The sequence below is a fragment of the Phlebotomus argentipes genome, unplaced genomic scaffold (assembly GCF_947086385.1).
Source record: "Phlebotomus argentipes unplaced genomic scaffold, Phlebotomus argentipes genome assembly scaffold_18, whole genome shotgun sequence".
NCBI lineage: Eukaryota > Metazoa > Arthropoda > Insecta > Diptera > Psychodidae > Phlebotomus > Phlebotomus argentipes.
In genome coordinates, this window is record NW_026776177.1 from 14,703,225 (window position 1) to 14,721,456 (window position 18,232).

The 18,232-nt window shown below is 41.0% G+C and overlaps 1 protein-coding gene across 1 annotated transcript; it reads left to right on the top strand.

The window, feature by feature from the left end:
- Positions 1-739: 739 nt before the first annotated feature.
- LOC132259781 (vesicular glutamate transporter 1) lies at positions 740-18,215 on the top strand. Its single transcript, XM_059757540.1, has 7 exons — positions 740-1,087; positions 1,260-1,436; positions 12,394-12,676; positions 13,829-14,716; positions 14,779-14,964; positions 15,656-15,829; positions 15,889-18,215. Exons 2-7 carry the CDS (start codon positions 1,387-1,389, stop codon positions 16,057-16,059), a joined length of 1,752 nt encoding a protein of 583 aa, XP_059613523.1. The 5' UTR covers positions 740-1,087; positions 1,260-1,386; the 3' UTR covers positions 16,060-18,215.
- Positions 18,216-18,232: the final 17 nt, after the last annotated feature.

Sequence of the window (18,232 nt, forward strand, 5' to 3'; positions counted from 1 at the left end):
TTGCTTTCTTAAGGTGTGAGAGATTCACAGAGATTCTAGCAATGCGCCATTTTGCTTCTTCTCACGATGAACATTTTTCCATGCTCTGAGTTTAAAACTTTTTCTAAAGCGCTTTCAGAAGAACTTTCACACTGTATAAAACAAAATGGAGCTTTGTAATCAATATTTTCACAATAAAGCGAGGTTAAGAGATTGAGCAGGGCAGAAGTTGGAGCGGTTAGCGCACAGACTGGATGGTGAGAGGAGGAAAATGCTTTAACACTCATATACGTGAACGTAATCAGATAATAGGATCAGTGGCGAGTGCCGAAAGATGGGACTTCTCCAGCAGTCTTGCCAACATGGCTGCAAGTTCTGCCCCATTTCCGGACCATAAAAGGGATCCTGTCATGGAGTTTTCCTTACTCTTAGGCAGCAGAAGGCTCTGGCTGTGTGAGTGTGGGACATTTCAGAGGATTTAAATCCTCACTGCAATTTATTCCGCACTGGGGGTGGTGGAGAGAGGGAGATCTGGCCCCCATCTTCCGGCCCGAGGAGCACACTTCCGCCGCCCGCGCTGGCTCCGCCCTCGGACGCCATTGGAGGACGGGCCAGCCTCTGTCCAGGTCGCGGGGGCGACGCCGAGTGCGTCGGCGCCGCGGCGGAGGGAAAGTGACAGACGATGGCGACAACTACGTGGGCGAGAGCGGCTCGAGGTCGGTGGAAAAGAGAGGCACTGCCAGCAGATCCCAGTCAACTGCTAACTGTGACGAACGGTGCTCCAATTCCTGGGCACAGACAGAGCACAGCTTGGAGCCAGGAACCTCTGTCTGCCTGTCTAGTGTGTGGTGTTACTCAGTTCAGTGCTTATTGTTATTGTAAATTTAGGATAATTTTATTAGTCTCACTCCCTTTTTTTTACTTTTACTCACGAGCATTTCTGACAGACCGTTGCACCCAGTGAAGTGTTCCTTAGTTTCCTAGGTTTTCCATTTCGATCATTCTTCTCCACTCTTAGATCGACTTAGCATCCAGCCAATGTGCCGTCTAGAGAAATTGATGGTTAATTGACAGTGAGCTGCAGGATTTACTTCATCGATCCATGCACGTAAGAATGAGTGGAAGATCAAACAGATTTATCTACAATACAATAAAATTAGGAAAATATTAGGCAAAAGATCATTTTATTTGGCTTTTATGATTTTAATTCAGTAGAAAAGATACATATAAATAATTTTTAAAAATTAATTTTTCTTTTTTTTTATTACTCTTCTCACTAGACGTAAAATTCGCACACTGAAAATGGATAAATAAGACTTGACTGTTCATCACAAGAGCCATCGCGAAGCCAACACTCATATCCGGCCCTCCCAATAAACATCACCAGTTGGAGTAACCACACCGAAGATGCAGGGATTTTCGAATTTGAAGGATCGTGCCAGCGGAGTTTTTGGCGGGTAAGTCCCCAATTAACAGCCCATGCATTTGGTTCAGCCTGGAGATCTGCTCTTAAGCGATAACAGGCTTCAAAGGACATAAATTCGCATAATCCGCATTTGATGATGGGTTTCTGCAAAATAATTCCGTATCAGGCGAATTTGTCGGTGCACATTTTAAGTACACCCTCAAAGAGGATTTCAGAGGGAGAATTGGAAGATTTGCGTTTTGCAGTTTACCAACAAAATACCTCGTCGACATACATAGAAATTTCCATTTGAGAGATGCGGAGAAAAAGTCCCTCTTCACGGCGGGAAATATACCCATAAATTGCTCCCTGGGGATCAAATTAGATCCAGCGGCGTTCACGTTAAGTGTGCTTCCGACGCAATATTTGCACACTCCTTCGAATAGTGGTTACAACCCTCATTCCCTCACGTAGGCATTCCTGCGCTCTCACCTCCACTTTTCCGACATTTATATGTCAATTGACTCTGTGATCTCATCAAGGGTGGGACGAACATGAGAACTCCTGAGGGACTCGATGGTGAGCAATCTTTGTGGCTGTTTATTGATAAATTACGAGCCAAATTGATGTCTACACATATGAAGAATGTCCTCAGACCATTTCCCACATTGAGCGATGAAAAGATAACGAGATTTTTTACGGGCTCTGACAGCCATTAAGCGGATTCAGGAGAATCACAGGATTCAATTAATGGACCTCTTCCATGCTCACAATGAGCAGTAAATTGACTGGTGAATCTTTAGCACACCCTTAAGATTTAAACACTTTCCCTTGTCCAGCAATGCACTCAGACTGATTGGACTCTTGGACGCACTCTTGGAAATTAAAAATCACACCACTTGCGCTCCTGCAAGTGCTCTTCCGAAGCCACATTCTAAATATATTGTCACAGCATGAGCAAATTCAAATGGCATTTTTGCCAATTCAACACTTTGCATTTTCTCTCTCCCTTCGCCGATCATTTTCCATTAGACGGTATTAGCGCTGAATCCCGGGTATTCAATCCATTTAAATGGTTCTCCTGTGCTGAATAATTTGTCCCTCCCTCGGCTGTTAGGGGGTGGCAAATGGATGAAACAATTATTCTCCAGAATCAGCAAAACATAATGTATTCATTATTCTAGCTGATGCTTGTGCATTTGCCACAAAAAGGGTTCCCAACGAGCGATGTTTTAAACTAGCTGCAAAATACGGCAAGAAACATGCCACAAAATCTGGCACTTGAGCGAGAGAAGTTGTAATAAAATTGTGGCGAAATGTCCGCATTAGTGCGGCCACGAGGAAGTCACTGGCTTTTTTCTTCCTCAACTCCGATGGCAATTTGACGCCAGCGAGACGCACACGTCTAGTCAGTTTGTCTGGCGGCTGCTTTAGTGATTTCGTGGAGGGTTGCTACCCCTTGTCTAAATGGAGATATCGTGGCGCCAGCCGAGATGATAGATGGTCCCTCTCTCAGTCGCACAAACACTCAATCGGCATGAAAGTCAATCCAACTACTCTGCTCTTGTCCCCTTGGCCTATTTTTCTCCAGAATGCCTCTCGCGATGTCTTTAAAGCCACTTCGGCCCAGATTCGCCACCCTGGCAGTGGCACAGCTCGAAAAGTGCCCCATCATGTGGACTAAATACAGGAATTTTATTCATGATGTGCCGCCACTTCTTCATATCGAGTCTCAATGAGTGGCTCGTTGGCAGATCAATTTTCTCATCAAAAGGCACCGTACAATAGAGGCAAATCGATTTCTCCCTCTCTGTTGGGACGCATCTCTGCGGTTTCTCCTCTGCCTTCGCATTTCCATGGCACTTAAACCCGCGATGCGTGTGTGTGAAGTGCATGAATAAAAATTCGTACACGAGGAAGAGTGGCTAAATGAGTTCCTGACGAAGACTCGAGCAACAGAGAAGTCGGGATGCCATCGGGATTCTGAGCACGTCTCTGGAACGCGCCACGATAATGTCTTGACGATGCGACCGCATATTTTCATGAACTCTGACCTCGAATACTCACCGTGAAGACACAGAGCCGGTGTAATTGTCGTCAATATTTTCCTCTAGACTAATGATAAGAATGCTTAAAGAAGAACCCTTTGAATTGCTCCCCTAGAAAATAAAATTACGGGGAGAATTTTGAAATAAAATCGTCATCTCGCGATGATATTCAATAACAAGATTAGCAATTCAGAAAATTGACAAGATCCTTTTTTTTATAGGATGGCATTACAAATAATGAAATTGTGAAGACTCGAGATTTTCTACAGTATTTATCTGATACTCCAATATCAAAGTCTTCTGAAGAATCTCGCCTTGATTGTAATCTCATTTCTCCTTTTTAAACTCGCCCCTTTCTGAAAATTAGAAACCACAAAACCAGTTGAATATCACTGAATCAATTCTTTTCATGTGCCTCTTTTCTTTGAGAGGCAAAGAAAAATTTGCAGATTGTGAAGTTCTCAAACGTGATTTGTATGCAGAATTTTCTTTCCTATTGAAAAAAATCATCTTCAGCAGTTTAATGAAAAATCATTGTCTTTAGGAGTGAAGAGACACTTGTTTGCCAAAAAGACCCTTCACGATGAAACACTTTTGCGGCGAATGACCTGTAATACACTCAACAAATTATGTCTACGTGAGTGCCATTTATCACAATTAGTCGATAGTCAAAGAATGTCTGATGGCGGAAGATTCTTCCACTTGAGGAAAATCGATATATTTCATTTTTCCCTGCCAAATCAATTGTTTAACTTTCGTACCTTAAAATCCCATCTGCAGCTTTTATCAGCAATTAAATTAGGAACTTTGTCATTAGTTGAGGGGTGAAGATGATGCAATTGTCAGTGAGAGTTTGAAGTCAATTTAGCAAGAGAGCCCGGAAAAACTTCATTTGCGTATGCTAATTAATGTTATCAATTATCGAGATTAGATGGAATCCCGGCAAGGGTGAAGATTCGCTGTTGTGCTTATAATCCTTGCAAATGAGAAGGGGTTGGTTTATGCATTTTAGATGTTTCAGTAGATAAAATTCATTAGACTGGTGGAAGTGTGATGGACATAAAGAGGGGAGAATTCACGTTATATCTTCACCCCATTATCAAGAAAACTGCTAAATGCTCGTCTTCACCTTTTTGCCGGGAGTTGAGGAAAGGTTGAGGATTTACTAATAAGGAATCACATGTTGTGATATAAATTTCGAGATTTTTGTGAAGCGCTTGTGAAGATGGGAAGCACTATGGCAACTAAGCTGATGTCGATATACAGGAAAAAGTTGCTGAAATTCCCCTTCTTTTCAAGGGTTCTCACACGGCTAATACGAGACACACTCAGATTCTCAATCCCGAGGCAGGATACAATGGGAGATGGGAAATATGAAAAGCTATTTTCTATTGAGTCGACTTCATAATGCATCTCATCCTCCTTGTTGGGCTGAAATGAAGTCTAAGGGGAGGTTTTGCAACTGGAGTAGCTCAAAATAGATATTATGTGGTGATTTTCCAGAGAGTTTTGAAAATTTGAATGTTCTTTTCCTTACACTTCCTCTAGCAAGACACTTCCTTACGGTCCATTAAGAATTTCCACCGGATTTTCACATCATTACCAGTTAAAAAAGACTGAGGAAATGAAATTTAAACTGACACAACGTCAGAAACTCCCACTAAATGCGCGTATTTGCTGAATATACATTCTTTTCCTCGTGATGACAACACAACATCCCAGAGGGGGTTTCATATTTGTTGACAGGGAGTAAATCTGAGGCAAATGATGAGTGAATAATCCGATTGTGTAGCACTGAAATATCTCTCCATGACTCAAATGAGAATTTTTTAAAAACTGTAGAGAGCAAGAATTTTTTGAGCCTGAAATTCGATGGTGTAATTAAATCAAGTTGATATAGAGACGCAAAGTTTGGCCATAAAAGAAAACTCCGATACATTTCCACTCTAAAGGGCTGTCTTCGCTCCAGGGGGCCTCTCCCACCCCGCGGGCATTGTCAGCAAGCCATTAATGTGATTAAAATGCTTCAATGGCGCGCTGCAGGGTTTGGGTAGACAATGGGGATGACAGAATTCCCCGCAACTCGGTTTACAACTCAGCCTCAAGCGTGTAAAATGTGTAGCGAATCGTATATGTATCAAATGGCACGAGGCGACGGTAATAACTATTTTCCTCAGTATGGTGAAGCTTTTCTGTGAAAAATTAACTCAAAGATGGGAATCTCGTGTCGCTTAAAGTATCCTTATAAGTCTCCACGGCAGAGCTTCAAAGACAGCGCAAATGGGAATTGATGAATCTGATGCGTCGCCTTGAGTGAATGGTCATTTAGGGGATATTGTCCTCTCATCGTCTGCAAAGTACCGAGATTTCCCTGCCGTTTCGACGGATATGGTGCCATTTTTTAAGCGTTCATCACTCTGAGTGGGATTCCCATGATTTCCCTCGAGGATGCGGAATGTGAAAGCGTATTCAATGGAGACATCACCGACTTTCCACTCCACTGGCTTTCTTACATCCCGCAACATCAGCTTTATGCTGGCTTTTCCGCTCAAAAGAGGCGACAAAACACCATATATTAATACCTCGTGGTCTCCCAAGGAAGGGGAAATTCAGTAGACAGCGCGACTCTGCCGCTGAACTGCAGAAAAGGCGGAAAGTGTGTCATCAGATGCGTGAAACAGGGCGATAATGACATTGATTAGCAAAGTTACTAATGACACAAGTCATAAATCATCCTCGAGAATTATGGGATCGGAATTAAATTATTCGCAGACTTTCTCTCATGGCAATACAGATTATTCACAAATGCATTAACGATGTTGATGAGAGTGTGAGAGATAATTTCAGGAATTCCTTCCACCTTTCGTATAATAGGATGACCGAAGAACCTTCAGGAAATAGAAAGAAGATTGAAAGAGCAATGATACTATCTAAATGGATTTGTGAATCCTCACACACACACAAGGGGAGAAAATAGAAAAGAATTGGCAAATCCGGAAAATCCTCTTCAATTCACACGAGCTTACATATGAATAAAATGAGAGATTTTCAGTCAAAAATATATTCTCCTTAAAGCTGTTTATTGAATTCATTACTGCAAAAAATCAATTAAGTGATGCAACGAGCAAAAATAAGAGGAATTTTATTACACATTCGAATTCTTATTTGTCATCACACTGAGTCAGAGCAGAGCTCTTTAAGATCTTTCCATGCTGTACGCAAATATCCAAAATAACCGAATTGTCACGTTTTTTCCGAGCTCCAATATGTTTTCTTATTTGCTCTGAGATAATAAAGAAAATATACTTCATACATTCAATCTCCGTCGCATTTCGACGTGATTTTCCCGCTCCAACTGTTCCACCCTCGATTTGGGGTATTGTAATGTCTGGGCGATAAATGGACGGAATCGTGAGCATCGAGGAAATCAATAATTTATGAATTAATGGCACAATATAATGTCTTCACGAGCGACGGTCTTGCATTGTCTCGATATGGAAATTCATCTGTCTGGTGAAAAGAGAAATTTCACTAAGAGATTTCACGATGGATTGAGGCGAGATGAACTTCCGCAATAAATGCCAGAACGACAAGTCGAACAAATATTTGATCACAGCAATATGATGCATAGCAATGCTCGCCCCTTCCTCGCCAATTCACGTGTGCATCAAAGTTTCCATGCAGAAAAACGAGGGCGATATTGGGCGAGTTTAGATCAATAGCTACCGGCTAAGAGTATCATCCAATATCACCAGAGAGCAAACAAACTCATCAAAACCCTTAATCTCACCCTCCGAGCATCCATCATCGTCAGTGGTGAAATTCTGTGCGGAGAGGAAAGCAATTTTAAATTCTCCCAATGTTTAATGCTGCGGCGCGTGATAGCGAGAAGTTATTTATACTTTTTTTTTCTTGCGATTCAATTGAACTCTACCATCATCGCAATGTAATCAGCAGCCTGATAATGGGTCACGATTAAGTAAATTCAATTCCTCACAATTCACTTTGAGTATCTTTTGGGTGGGAAATTGAGTTAGGGAAAAGAGAATTTTGCAATGAACTTCTTTGGTCGTAATTGAAATGAATGAAGCCAAGAGAAAAGGAGACGAGGAGACGCTGTCGTTGCGAGAGAGGGTTCATAAATTCATAAGAATTGCGAAGAAATCTGAGTATGAGAATTCTTCATAGAACTCCAATTATTTGTTGGATGCCACCTTGGAATGCCTCAAAGAATGCCAGATATCTTGTAGGTTTGACGTTCAAACCCTTCCGGAAGTTTCTCACGGTGTCCCATATCAGACAGAGAGAGAGTATCATGTGTTCGCATGAATGCTATCATTAAAGTAATTTGTGTGGTAAATATAAAACAATATCATTACTCAAATCACTATGGAGCCATCGTGAGTGTGTGCGATTGAGACACAGGCGTTTATGGAACGTGATATTGTCAACCCTTCTGATTATGAAAACCCACCCCAACCCCTCCATTTGAACCCCTGACTGATGATTTTCCATCCATATCCAACAAATTTGCTGAATGAAATGTCTCTTCGCACCCTTCCACCGGAATATTATACAACGTCACGCTTTTGTCGTCGTCCATTAAATCCACAACACGTCGCTAATAATCAACCCCTAAATTGTGTACAAGGAGTACATTAAGAGACAGACAGAGCATTTTACACAATAACCGGTGGGGTGGCGATGAGGCGCCGTCTTGAGGGGATTCTTTAAGGAAGGCGTATTCAAAGGTGAGCTCACTGTCCAGCTCGAGTGGAGAAATATTGCAATTCTGACATGAAAAAAAATGGATGAGGGAAGATATAAAATTAATTTGACGAAATTGCTTTTCCTCTAGCCATCAGGCATTGACATGGAAAGAGGCGACCGTTTAATTACATGTTTTATATGGGGGTAAAAAGGTAAACATGCTATCCCGTCAGAATGTGTATTTATCTCTTGATCTCGATTCTATATTACATTTAAATACAAACAGAGGGTGCCTCAGAACGGTGGCAAATCCACTGGAGATTGCTGTTTGCAAGTGCTCCGGGTGAAACAATGTAACCACTCACTTACTCCACTTTTATTATATGCAAATAAAATTTTGATTCTAATGGATCTCAATGACGTTCAGACTCTGCAGCGGCGAAACCCGTCGGCAGACGAGGAGAAATTGAATTAATCTAGATGAAATCTTAGAAAATTCAATTAAATCTCGACACACCCAGTCATTGTTGATTACAGAGTAGAGGAGAGATTTTTTTTCCAATGCTTATGAGAGGAGAATTTATATGACTTCCAAGCGACCATTCTGGACCGAAATGAGCCCTCAGGAAAATATCATCGTTTTTATTCAATTAACAACTTCTCTCATTGCCCACGTTGAAGCGACTCCAGAATGAGGAAACCTATTAAAGATTATTTCCTGCTTCACTCCATCAGACTTCCAACCCCATTCGCCCTGCTGAGCTTTGTTGGGTATCAAACAAATGGAAAGCAATTGAGGCGGAAATTCAATCAGCGAAATAAATCATATCAAAATTGTATCCGCATATTCCTACTTTCCAAATAAGATCCACTTGCTCGGCAAATTATATTTTCAATGGGTTGAAGGGATGACGATTGTGTGGAGATTTCAGGTGCTGGGCAAATTTCCCAGTGGAATTTCCATTGATAACAATTTTATTGTGAATAATAATTTTTTTTCTGATGTATTTTCAAATGGTCAAAATTGTTCTGCATCCGCTCGCAGTATGAAATCCATCATGATTTGAAAATAAAGTAGCGAAAATAGCTGTCAATAGACCAATAAATAGGAATCCGCCTAAGTATCTGCAGAAATGTTACTACTGATGTGGCTTCTTTCTCTTTGATTGACATGCCGGCTCCTCGGCGTCTTGACAAATGTACCCTTGCGAGGGTGTGAGATTTTAAAGGAGAGCACAAAAGGGGTTCTTTTCACATCATTCGCTGAAGAAAGATGAAAGCAATTCAACAAATGTGTCACCCACACCCCCGAGAACTGATACGGCTGCAATCACAACAATCTCCCTTCGACTCTCCCCTCAATTCGATGGAATTTCGGGGAGGAAATAATGTGATACGATTTTTACTGCCTTTGTATCACAAAATGTTGTTTTTCAGCGGAAACCCTACTTTTCCCAGTGATATTGTTGGTTAGAATAGAGGGACTTTAAGAGATGCCCTGGCGACATGCGGTGGAATTTGAATTTGCTGAAAATATAGAGTGAGTTGTAACGCGAAATGTTTCCTCCTCGAGCAAATCTCTTGCTTAGTCACATTTCACTTAAATTGTCTTCCACTTTATCCCTTAATCCCGTATATTATGTTCAGCATTAAATCCTCGAGAATCGTTCACAGTCTCGCAGATTATTCTGCTAAGATCTCACCACGCAAACATCTTCGTCACCCTCCAGATGAGGGGACAATGTTCTCAAGAGGAGAATCCTGCCAATTCCACAGATTGTCTCAGACTCCCTTCGCTCCTGAAACTCAACACTCTCCAGTGTGGGTTGTTGAAGAGTTGGAGGGAAACCGAACAAATATTTTTAAGCAAAACTCCATCAGTTTGTGGGGGCTGCACACAGCCAAAAGAGGGATACGAAGTGATGATTTCTCTGCTTTGCTCCAGATTTATTGATTTCCAGTTTATCTCCTGTATTTTTCCCCAGCGATGCGATGCTGAATGGATGGGAATGACTGTGGAAAATAAAGTGGGAAAGGGAGAAGTTGACGGCGAACACAATACGACATGCTGAATTGATGCGTGGTTAATTTCACATTATGGACTCAATCACTCGGAAACTGATACGATTATATGTATTTCGGGATGATTTTTCCTCCCGTCATGCCCAGGAAAATATCATGATTATGATGACCATCACAGCCTGGCACACATTTCCTCTTTAAACCAGTTTCATATCTATAAAAAAGAAAAAGTTTAGCATCAGTTTTCCCACAGTTCTCTTTCCCATGCTGAAGAAGTGATTCGTAAAATGGAATAAGTAAATTATTAAAATGCACACTTATTCACGTTGAGATTCACCCTCACTTGCTTAGCCCTGATGTTCTGCGTCTGAGTTCGAGGGGAGAAATATGGCTCAAACACCTTGTTAAATAAATTATGCACTTGTTTCCCACATCAATTGATGTGTTTCACAACTCCCTGCGGACGTATGAATTTCCACCAGTCTTCCAAGCCAACCTGTTGAGTTCTTTTTTCCACTGGCTTCTCTCCTGATTTCCTCCTTCAAACTCAATTTCCTCCAACCACTCCCTGATGGCCAGATGGGTGGATTTGCCGGCGACAGGTGGTTCATTCGAATTCATAAATTGACATCAGCTGCGCTCCTGGATGAATGATGATTTTTCCTCTATTTTCCCCACAAACTTCTGCTCTTATCACCGATTCCTCTCGAAACATAGCACGTTCCTCCACAAGGACTATCACCAAATGCCGTGAAGGTGAGATCTGCAGAGTATTTTCTTCAAGTAAATTAAAATTTATTGTGAATTCAATTGAAATTGACCTCATTATTGGATCACGTTTCGAATTCACGAGAATCCCTTGAGAATCTGATCCCTTGCCATTTACCTATCGATAGACGAAGGTTTGAGATGGTGTTCCGTGAAAAATAAACACTTCTTCGCAGGATTTATCTGTCTTCCCCTCCAGCTTAAGCGGTGGCCGGTGGTGTTGTGTGCTCAAAGAACCCGAGAGAGACATGTATCGTGTATCTCATCCACATGAATTGAAATTTAGATGAATATCGTGGGGATTTCACAGAGATCCCGCACTATTATATTGCGATTTAGATTGAGTCCTCTCATTCCTGAGGGGGAGATTTCCTTTTGTAAATCCTCAAGGGTTGCTGCGTCTCTCTTCTATTCGCTCTTTCGCAAATCTCTCCGCAATACTCAACATGACAATATTTTTTTCCTGCAGAAACTTTAATTAAACACTGTGACTTTCAATCCTCAGCGTCATCACAACATATTTTCCTCTCATTTTCCACTCTCCACCAAATGTGCAGGAAAAAAAGACCCCGAAAGCAGAGTCATCAACATTAATCGGATCATAATTGGAAAGTTGTACAAAACTCAGTTGGGTTTCCCTCAAAGGGAAATGAATTTTCCTTCCAGTAGTGATGCGACACTGAGGCCTGATCATGCTAAATAAATTACTGTCCGCTTTCAGAGTGTGTCCCTTGTCATGAAATATTATATCCCGGGAAAATATGAAATTGGGGGAAGTTCCCGAACGCAAAATTCATAATATCGTCTGTGGGTATTGATGAAGACAGTGAGGGTGGTTGAAAGGGGGCGACTATGCAGCTTTATGGTGCGATTCGAAACTCATCATTATGGAGATATAGAGCCATTGATAAATTGCTGACTAAAAGCATACTAATTCACTGAAACCATCGAGCGACGGTGTATTAAAGTGAGGAAAAAATTGTCGATGCGACAGCCGTGACGGAAAGTCGAAGTCACCCTTTAAAGAGATAAGCAAAACTGGCTTTCAACCGGAAATGACACACAATTGAATGATAGAAAGAATGAATGCATTTAGTGTATTTTAAATACCGAATTTCCCCCTTTGTCCTCAAATTCTCTGCAATATTCTCTAAGAACGAATGGTTTATGACATTAAGTGGATTTCTCATTACATCCCGCAATTTCATTCAATTTTCCAGTCCTTGCATTGCAAAGTGAGATTTTCTGGGGAACAAGTTAATTAGTATTGAAGAACCTCGTGAAAATGTCTTCAAACTTTCCTTCAAGATGCTCTCGAGATGTTTTCCCGGAGCGCACGGAATTGCCTCCTCAAATTGTGTCGACAGCAAGACAATTTATCGCTGTGCAATTTGTCGAGATCCAATTTGTGAAATAGGATAAATATTTATGAGGCACACTGACAATCATACTCCATTGCAGTACTCGTTATGAGAACTTCGAGATGCCAAAGCACGGCTACGAGCAGATGGACGACGGGACTGGAGCGATCGGCGGCGGCGGCTACGCGGATGAGGGCCCAGAGTCGCCAATGTCCTATGACGACTACGAGCGTCCTCCGCTGCGACACATAGACAAGTACTTGAAGGCCGAATGTCCCTGCTTCAGCACAGTTCGCTACACCATCGCCCTGATGACCTGCCTCGGCTTCATCATCTCCTTCGGGATGCGCTGCAACATGGGCATGGCCAAGCTCAAGTCTGAGGTGAGCATTGCACTCGGGCCTGCGAGACTGTGATAAGCGACTTACCCACCCTAATCAGTCAGCTAATCGGCACACAGAGGCACTCGGAGAAAGTTATGGATGTTTCATTCAATCATCCGGACTAAGGATTATTCTCATCATTTCTTGTCACTCTCCATGCCTTAAATCAACCAGCCAAAGCTCAAAAGAGCGATCTTTGACTACTTTGAGCAAGACTTTGAGCATGAAATCCTGTTTTATTTCTTTTATAATCAATCGAATTGGAAGCAGCATTATTGATAAAAGCATAAGATTTGAATTTTTCTTGACTCTCCACTAAAAGATTCTTATAAAAAAGCGCAAAATGCTCATGCATTGCAGCTTTTACTCATCTACTCACACTACAATATACAACAGTCTTCTAAAGTCAAGCTATTCTCGGGATTTCACTACGTAGAAATTCTGCTAAATTTCATTTCCTTGCCTTTTCTCATTTACTCGCTTGGTTGCCTCCTTGAAAAGCCCTGCGAGTGGGTGGAAATTCATTTAGGGGGAGTCATTGAATCAGAACAACACCGAGAAATGTTCCAATGTTGAGAGTTCTGTATGCAAATTAGGGGTGTGTCGCATCAAAGGACCATCAGCGGTGGTTCGGAAGGGGTGGATCAGAATGAAATCGGAGCCACAATCTATCGAAGAGAGCTCCTGATTTAGCTCCCACCACGCAAATGTTGCTCTTTTAATTAATATCACTTTTCTTCCTCTCTTTTCAGTCTGCCAATGTAAGTATACTATATCGATGATTTTTATCGTGCTATATCTCTAATATGGATGCGAATGAGAACAATTGAACAGCCCTTCGGTGAATTTTAATATAATCATACGCACTCTTTTGTGTTTGGCTCCTTGCATTTTGTCCGGAATCAAATAAAATATGGTCTGACGAGGATAACGCGTGGATGGGGCGCGCCATTGAGATTCAGTCATCGTTCGAATGACTTCCGGTTTGTTTGACGGGAAATGGAGATGCTTTTGTGCGTCGCCCTTCGCAAATAACGACTCTTCACGGTGGAAGCGTGAAAATATGAAAGATTCCCCATTGCGGAGGGTGTCGTCGGGGAAAATGAATTTCCTCCCTCATTTGCAATATTTTCGGTGCTTGGCTTCTTCAAGGTGTCCGTCTTCAATTGGACCGTCGGCGTGGAGAGTGCCGTGGACTCGTCATTCTTCTGGGGTTATCTCGTAACGCAAGTGCCTGGTGGCTTTCTGGCGTCCAAGTTTCCCGCCAACAAGATCTTCGGCACGGCCATCGCATGCTCCAGCTTCCTCAACCTCCTCGTTCCCGGCGCCACAATGCTCCATCCCGGCTTCATCATCATCGTCCGAATGCTGCAGGGCCTCGTGGAAGGGGTCACTTATCCCGCTTGTCACGGCATCTGGCGCTTCTGGGCGCCACCCTTAGAGAGATCTAGGCTGGCCACCATGGCTTTCAGTGGTTCCTATGCTGGGGTGGTGATAGGCATGCCAATGTCAGGAATTCTCAGTGGCTGGATTAGTTGGCAGGCAGCCTTCTACTTCTACGGCGTCATGGGCCTGTTCTGGTACACACTCTGGCTTTGGCTCGCCTTCGAGAAACCCCGCGTTCATCCTGCCATCACAATTCAGGAATTGAAGTTCATAGAGAAAAGTCTAGGCGAGACGAATCCTTGCTCCACAATGCCCACTATAAGTTCGACGCCTTGGATGGAGTTCATGAGATCTATGCCGGTCTACGCGATAATCGTGGCTAACTTCTGTCGGTCGTGGAACTTCTATCTGTTAGTGCTCTATCAAAGCGCCTACCTCAAGCACTCATTTGACTTTCGCATAGAGGAGGCAGGAATTGTTGGTGCACTGCCCCATCTCATCATGACTATCATAGTGCCATTTGGCGGCATCCTGGCGGATAGACTGAGGAAGTCCGGAGCGATGACGACAACGAATGTGAGAAAGCTCTTCAATTGCGGAGGATTTGGTCTGGAAGGTGTCTTCTTTCTCGTTGTAGCGCACGCTAAAACAGCAGTAAGTCCCATTATGATGGTGTTGTCTGTAAACCTTCTGCAGAACATCCCTTATTCTTGCAGACTTCTGCAATAACAGCCCTGACCATCGGAGTGGCATGCAGTGGATTCGCCATATCGGGATACAATGTCAATCACTTAGATATTGCGCCTAGGTATGCTAGTATCCTCATGGGTCTGTCGAATGGAATAGGGACAATCGCAGGGCTGATATGTCCCATAGCAATAGACTACATTACGAGAGATAAGGTAAGAACTCACATGTTTAGACTGCAACACAAACATTAGCAAATCAATGAAACTTGCTTAATCATTCACGCTTGTATCTTCAAATTTTAACATTTGTTTGCCTAACAATTTATGAATTCGCCGACGATGGCCTCTATTCACACTCATTCAGGTCATTGCAAAGATGACTGGGTATAATGCTTTACAATCACATTATCTAATCTGTAATTAAGTCATTGCGCAAAGTCACACATGAAGTAATATTTCTCCGCCAACATCTAAAAATGCATGATTAATGCAACTTGGCAGCAAGTCTGTGCGCAGCCACTATTGATCTCTGCGTGAGAGCAAGATAATAAAAAAGCACAACTCAAGTAACAATAACCCTCCGGAACGGCCGCTTGACTCGGATTGTTTGTGAAAATTCGCCGGAATTGCGTAGTAAAGTGGAAAATTATATATATTTTGGAGTTTTGAAACGCTTGCCATCACTTTTAACTTGCCATGGCTATCAATCTTGACATTTCACACCCTCATTCAGGAGGGTGGCAATTTCTCCGGGAGTGCCTCAGTCATATTTCAGCACGCACGAGTAACCATGGATTTGGAAATAAATGAACTTTTTCGTTTCGCCTAAAATGGGTGGGATTCATTTTTCATACAGCATCACCCACTCAATCCTGCAGCTCTGTATTCTTTCACTCTGTTGCAGCCGAAGGAGTGTTGGTCCACAGTGTTCACAATAGCCGCCACAGTTCATCTCATTGGCATCACGTTTTATGGGATTTTTGCATCGGGTGAACTCCAACCATGGGCCGAACCTGTGGTTGAGGAGAAGAAAGTCTGGACCCCAACGACTGCCGGATTGACCAAAGAGACTACCTTTGTAAGGTTGCGAAGGCCGAGTTTTGTCGTCCGCATGATTAATGGTTTGTGATCTTGCAGAATGACCCATCACAGGAAATCAGTAGTACAACCAAAACTGTCAGCTATGGTGCTGTAGAACATGTGGCAGGCAATCCCTTCGCCTATCCCAGCACAATTGCGGAAGAGCCCGTCCAGCCAGAACCGAGAGACACGTATTTGCATGGCGGCGTGGACGAGAGGACATATTGAAGGTTATCATAAATACATTGAACCATTGACTACACGATTCATATCTACTCATTAACCTCACTCTTTGCGTTTATCATGTTGATCCCACTTTTACTCAATGTTACCTCATTTATAGTTTATCGTGGAGAGAAGTATATTTACATTATAGGGTTAAAATCCAGAGAAATAAAGAAATTAATTATATTAGATTTTTGTGATCTCATAGCTGTGAGACAGTATTTGACTCAATTCACACGAGAGAGAGAGAGAGAGAGAGAGAGAGAGAGAGAGAAAATGATATTAAACAGAAATGATGTATGAATATTTTAAATGTGTTATATTCTGTATCATACTAGTTAAGATTCATAGGAACATGAGAGGTATGTAGGTTGAGAGGAACTATAACATGTGTTATCGGTTAAAAAATTGATGGATAAGAAATAAAGAAAAAAAATGAATTATAACAAGGAATCACACCCTGCTTAAGCAATTATCTACTTAGATAGTACATACTTAAAAATAGAATAAAGTTTTATGAAAGGAATATACAAAAGCTTAGATTAAAACATGTAGTACACTAATTCCAAGAATGTATAAAATAAATGTTATATGAGAATAATTAAAATAGCAAACAAATAAACCTAACATTTAATGCGTATTTACAGATAACATATTTAAAAATAATGACTAAACTAACAGCATAATAATAGATGGAGACATAGTGTTAGCTGGAAGGTGAAATCAAAATATAAGAAATGCTAAGAAGATGCATTTGTTACTTGAAGCACTCTCATAGGATGTAAAATGTAAATTTAACAACTAAAGAGTCAATTTTGAACCGTGTAAAGAAATTATAGTCATTAGTTGTCTATACAATTTCTCAGTTTACCTCTTCATTTTGTAAAATACACTCCAATCATCACTTCCCACATTTAGTTATGGTCGGGCTTAGTGTAATATATAGAAAAGCTAATCAAATGCGTGGTGTTAGGTTTAATTTTTTGAAGAAAAAACGCACACTTCATTCAAAAGCCACCATTCTTCATCATTTCGCATGACATAAAATTATGTGTTCTCAATTGTTAGTGAAAGCAAGAAAGATGGTATTAGGCAGTTTAGATCATGAACTAAGAGTAAGGTTATAAATATTTGAGGTGTTCTCACTCTCAAAGGCTGTGTTGACAATAATAAAATGAATAAAAATCGCGATGGAGAGAATCTAGTTATAATTATGAAAATGCCACTACAAATGCGGCACCTAAAAACCAAACACGAATGTAAATTTTATAAGTAGATGTAAAAACAATAATAACTATTACAGGATTTAAATTCATAGTCATAATTATTTACCGAAATTCCCTTATAACGTCATTATTTGAGCATGAAACATAAAACTTTGAGTCTTAATATATGTTTTTTTCTCGATAATTTCACTTCAGTCCAGTACTTGCAGTGATTAACATAAAAATTTCAACGGGTGATTGAATTGTAATTTAAATCTTGTTTTCACATTACCAATAACACTTAAGACTTTCAGCAGTAGGCTAATGTGTGTAATTTTCAATGAAAGCGTGCAGTGACGAGACAATAAATAACCTTGCTATTTTTCCAAGACACTGATATTGACAACATGAGGAAGAATCAATTGATATAAAATAGCAAGGTTGAAATAAATCTAGGCAGATAAGTAGAAATTGGTGATAGGTGTAATTATGTTTCAATTTCGTTGAATTAAGGCTACACGGTAAGGTGAGAAGAGTATATAGAGTGTAAGAAAATTGTAAAACCATGAAACAGGGTGCAAATTAGATTCACCCTCCCTAAATATGAAGCTTCCTTCCTTGAGTCACAAAATGAAAAGAAAATCAATTGAAAATTCTCAATACGGACATCAACTGTACATTAAGAAGAATAATTGTCCATAATATATGCTTATATCCGGATATATCACTTTAAAATACATATATATGTATGTATATGTAAATGTAAAACAAATAATGGTAATACAAAATCAATATTATGCAGTGAGGAGACGAAAATATATAAAAACATTACTGTTCTTTACAAACAAAGGTCTTAAAGGAAATAATCATGTGGGTAAAACTGTGAAAGAACCCTATAATAACAGAATAGTCATATAAACAGACACATATAAAATAAAATATATTATACTGTTATATGGATTTTATTTTTT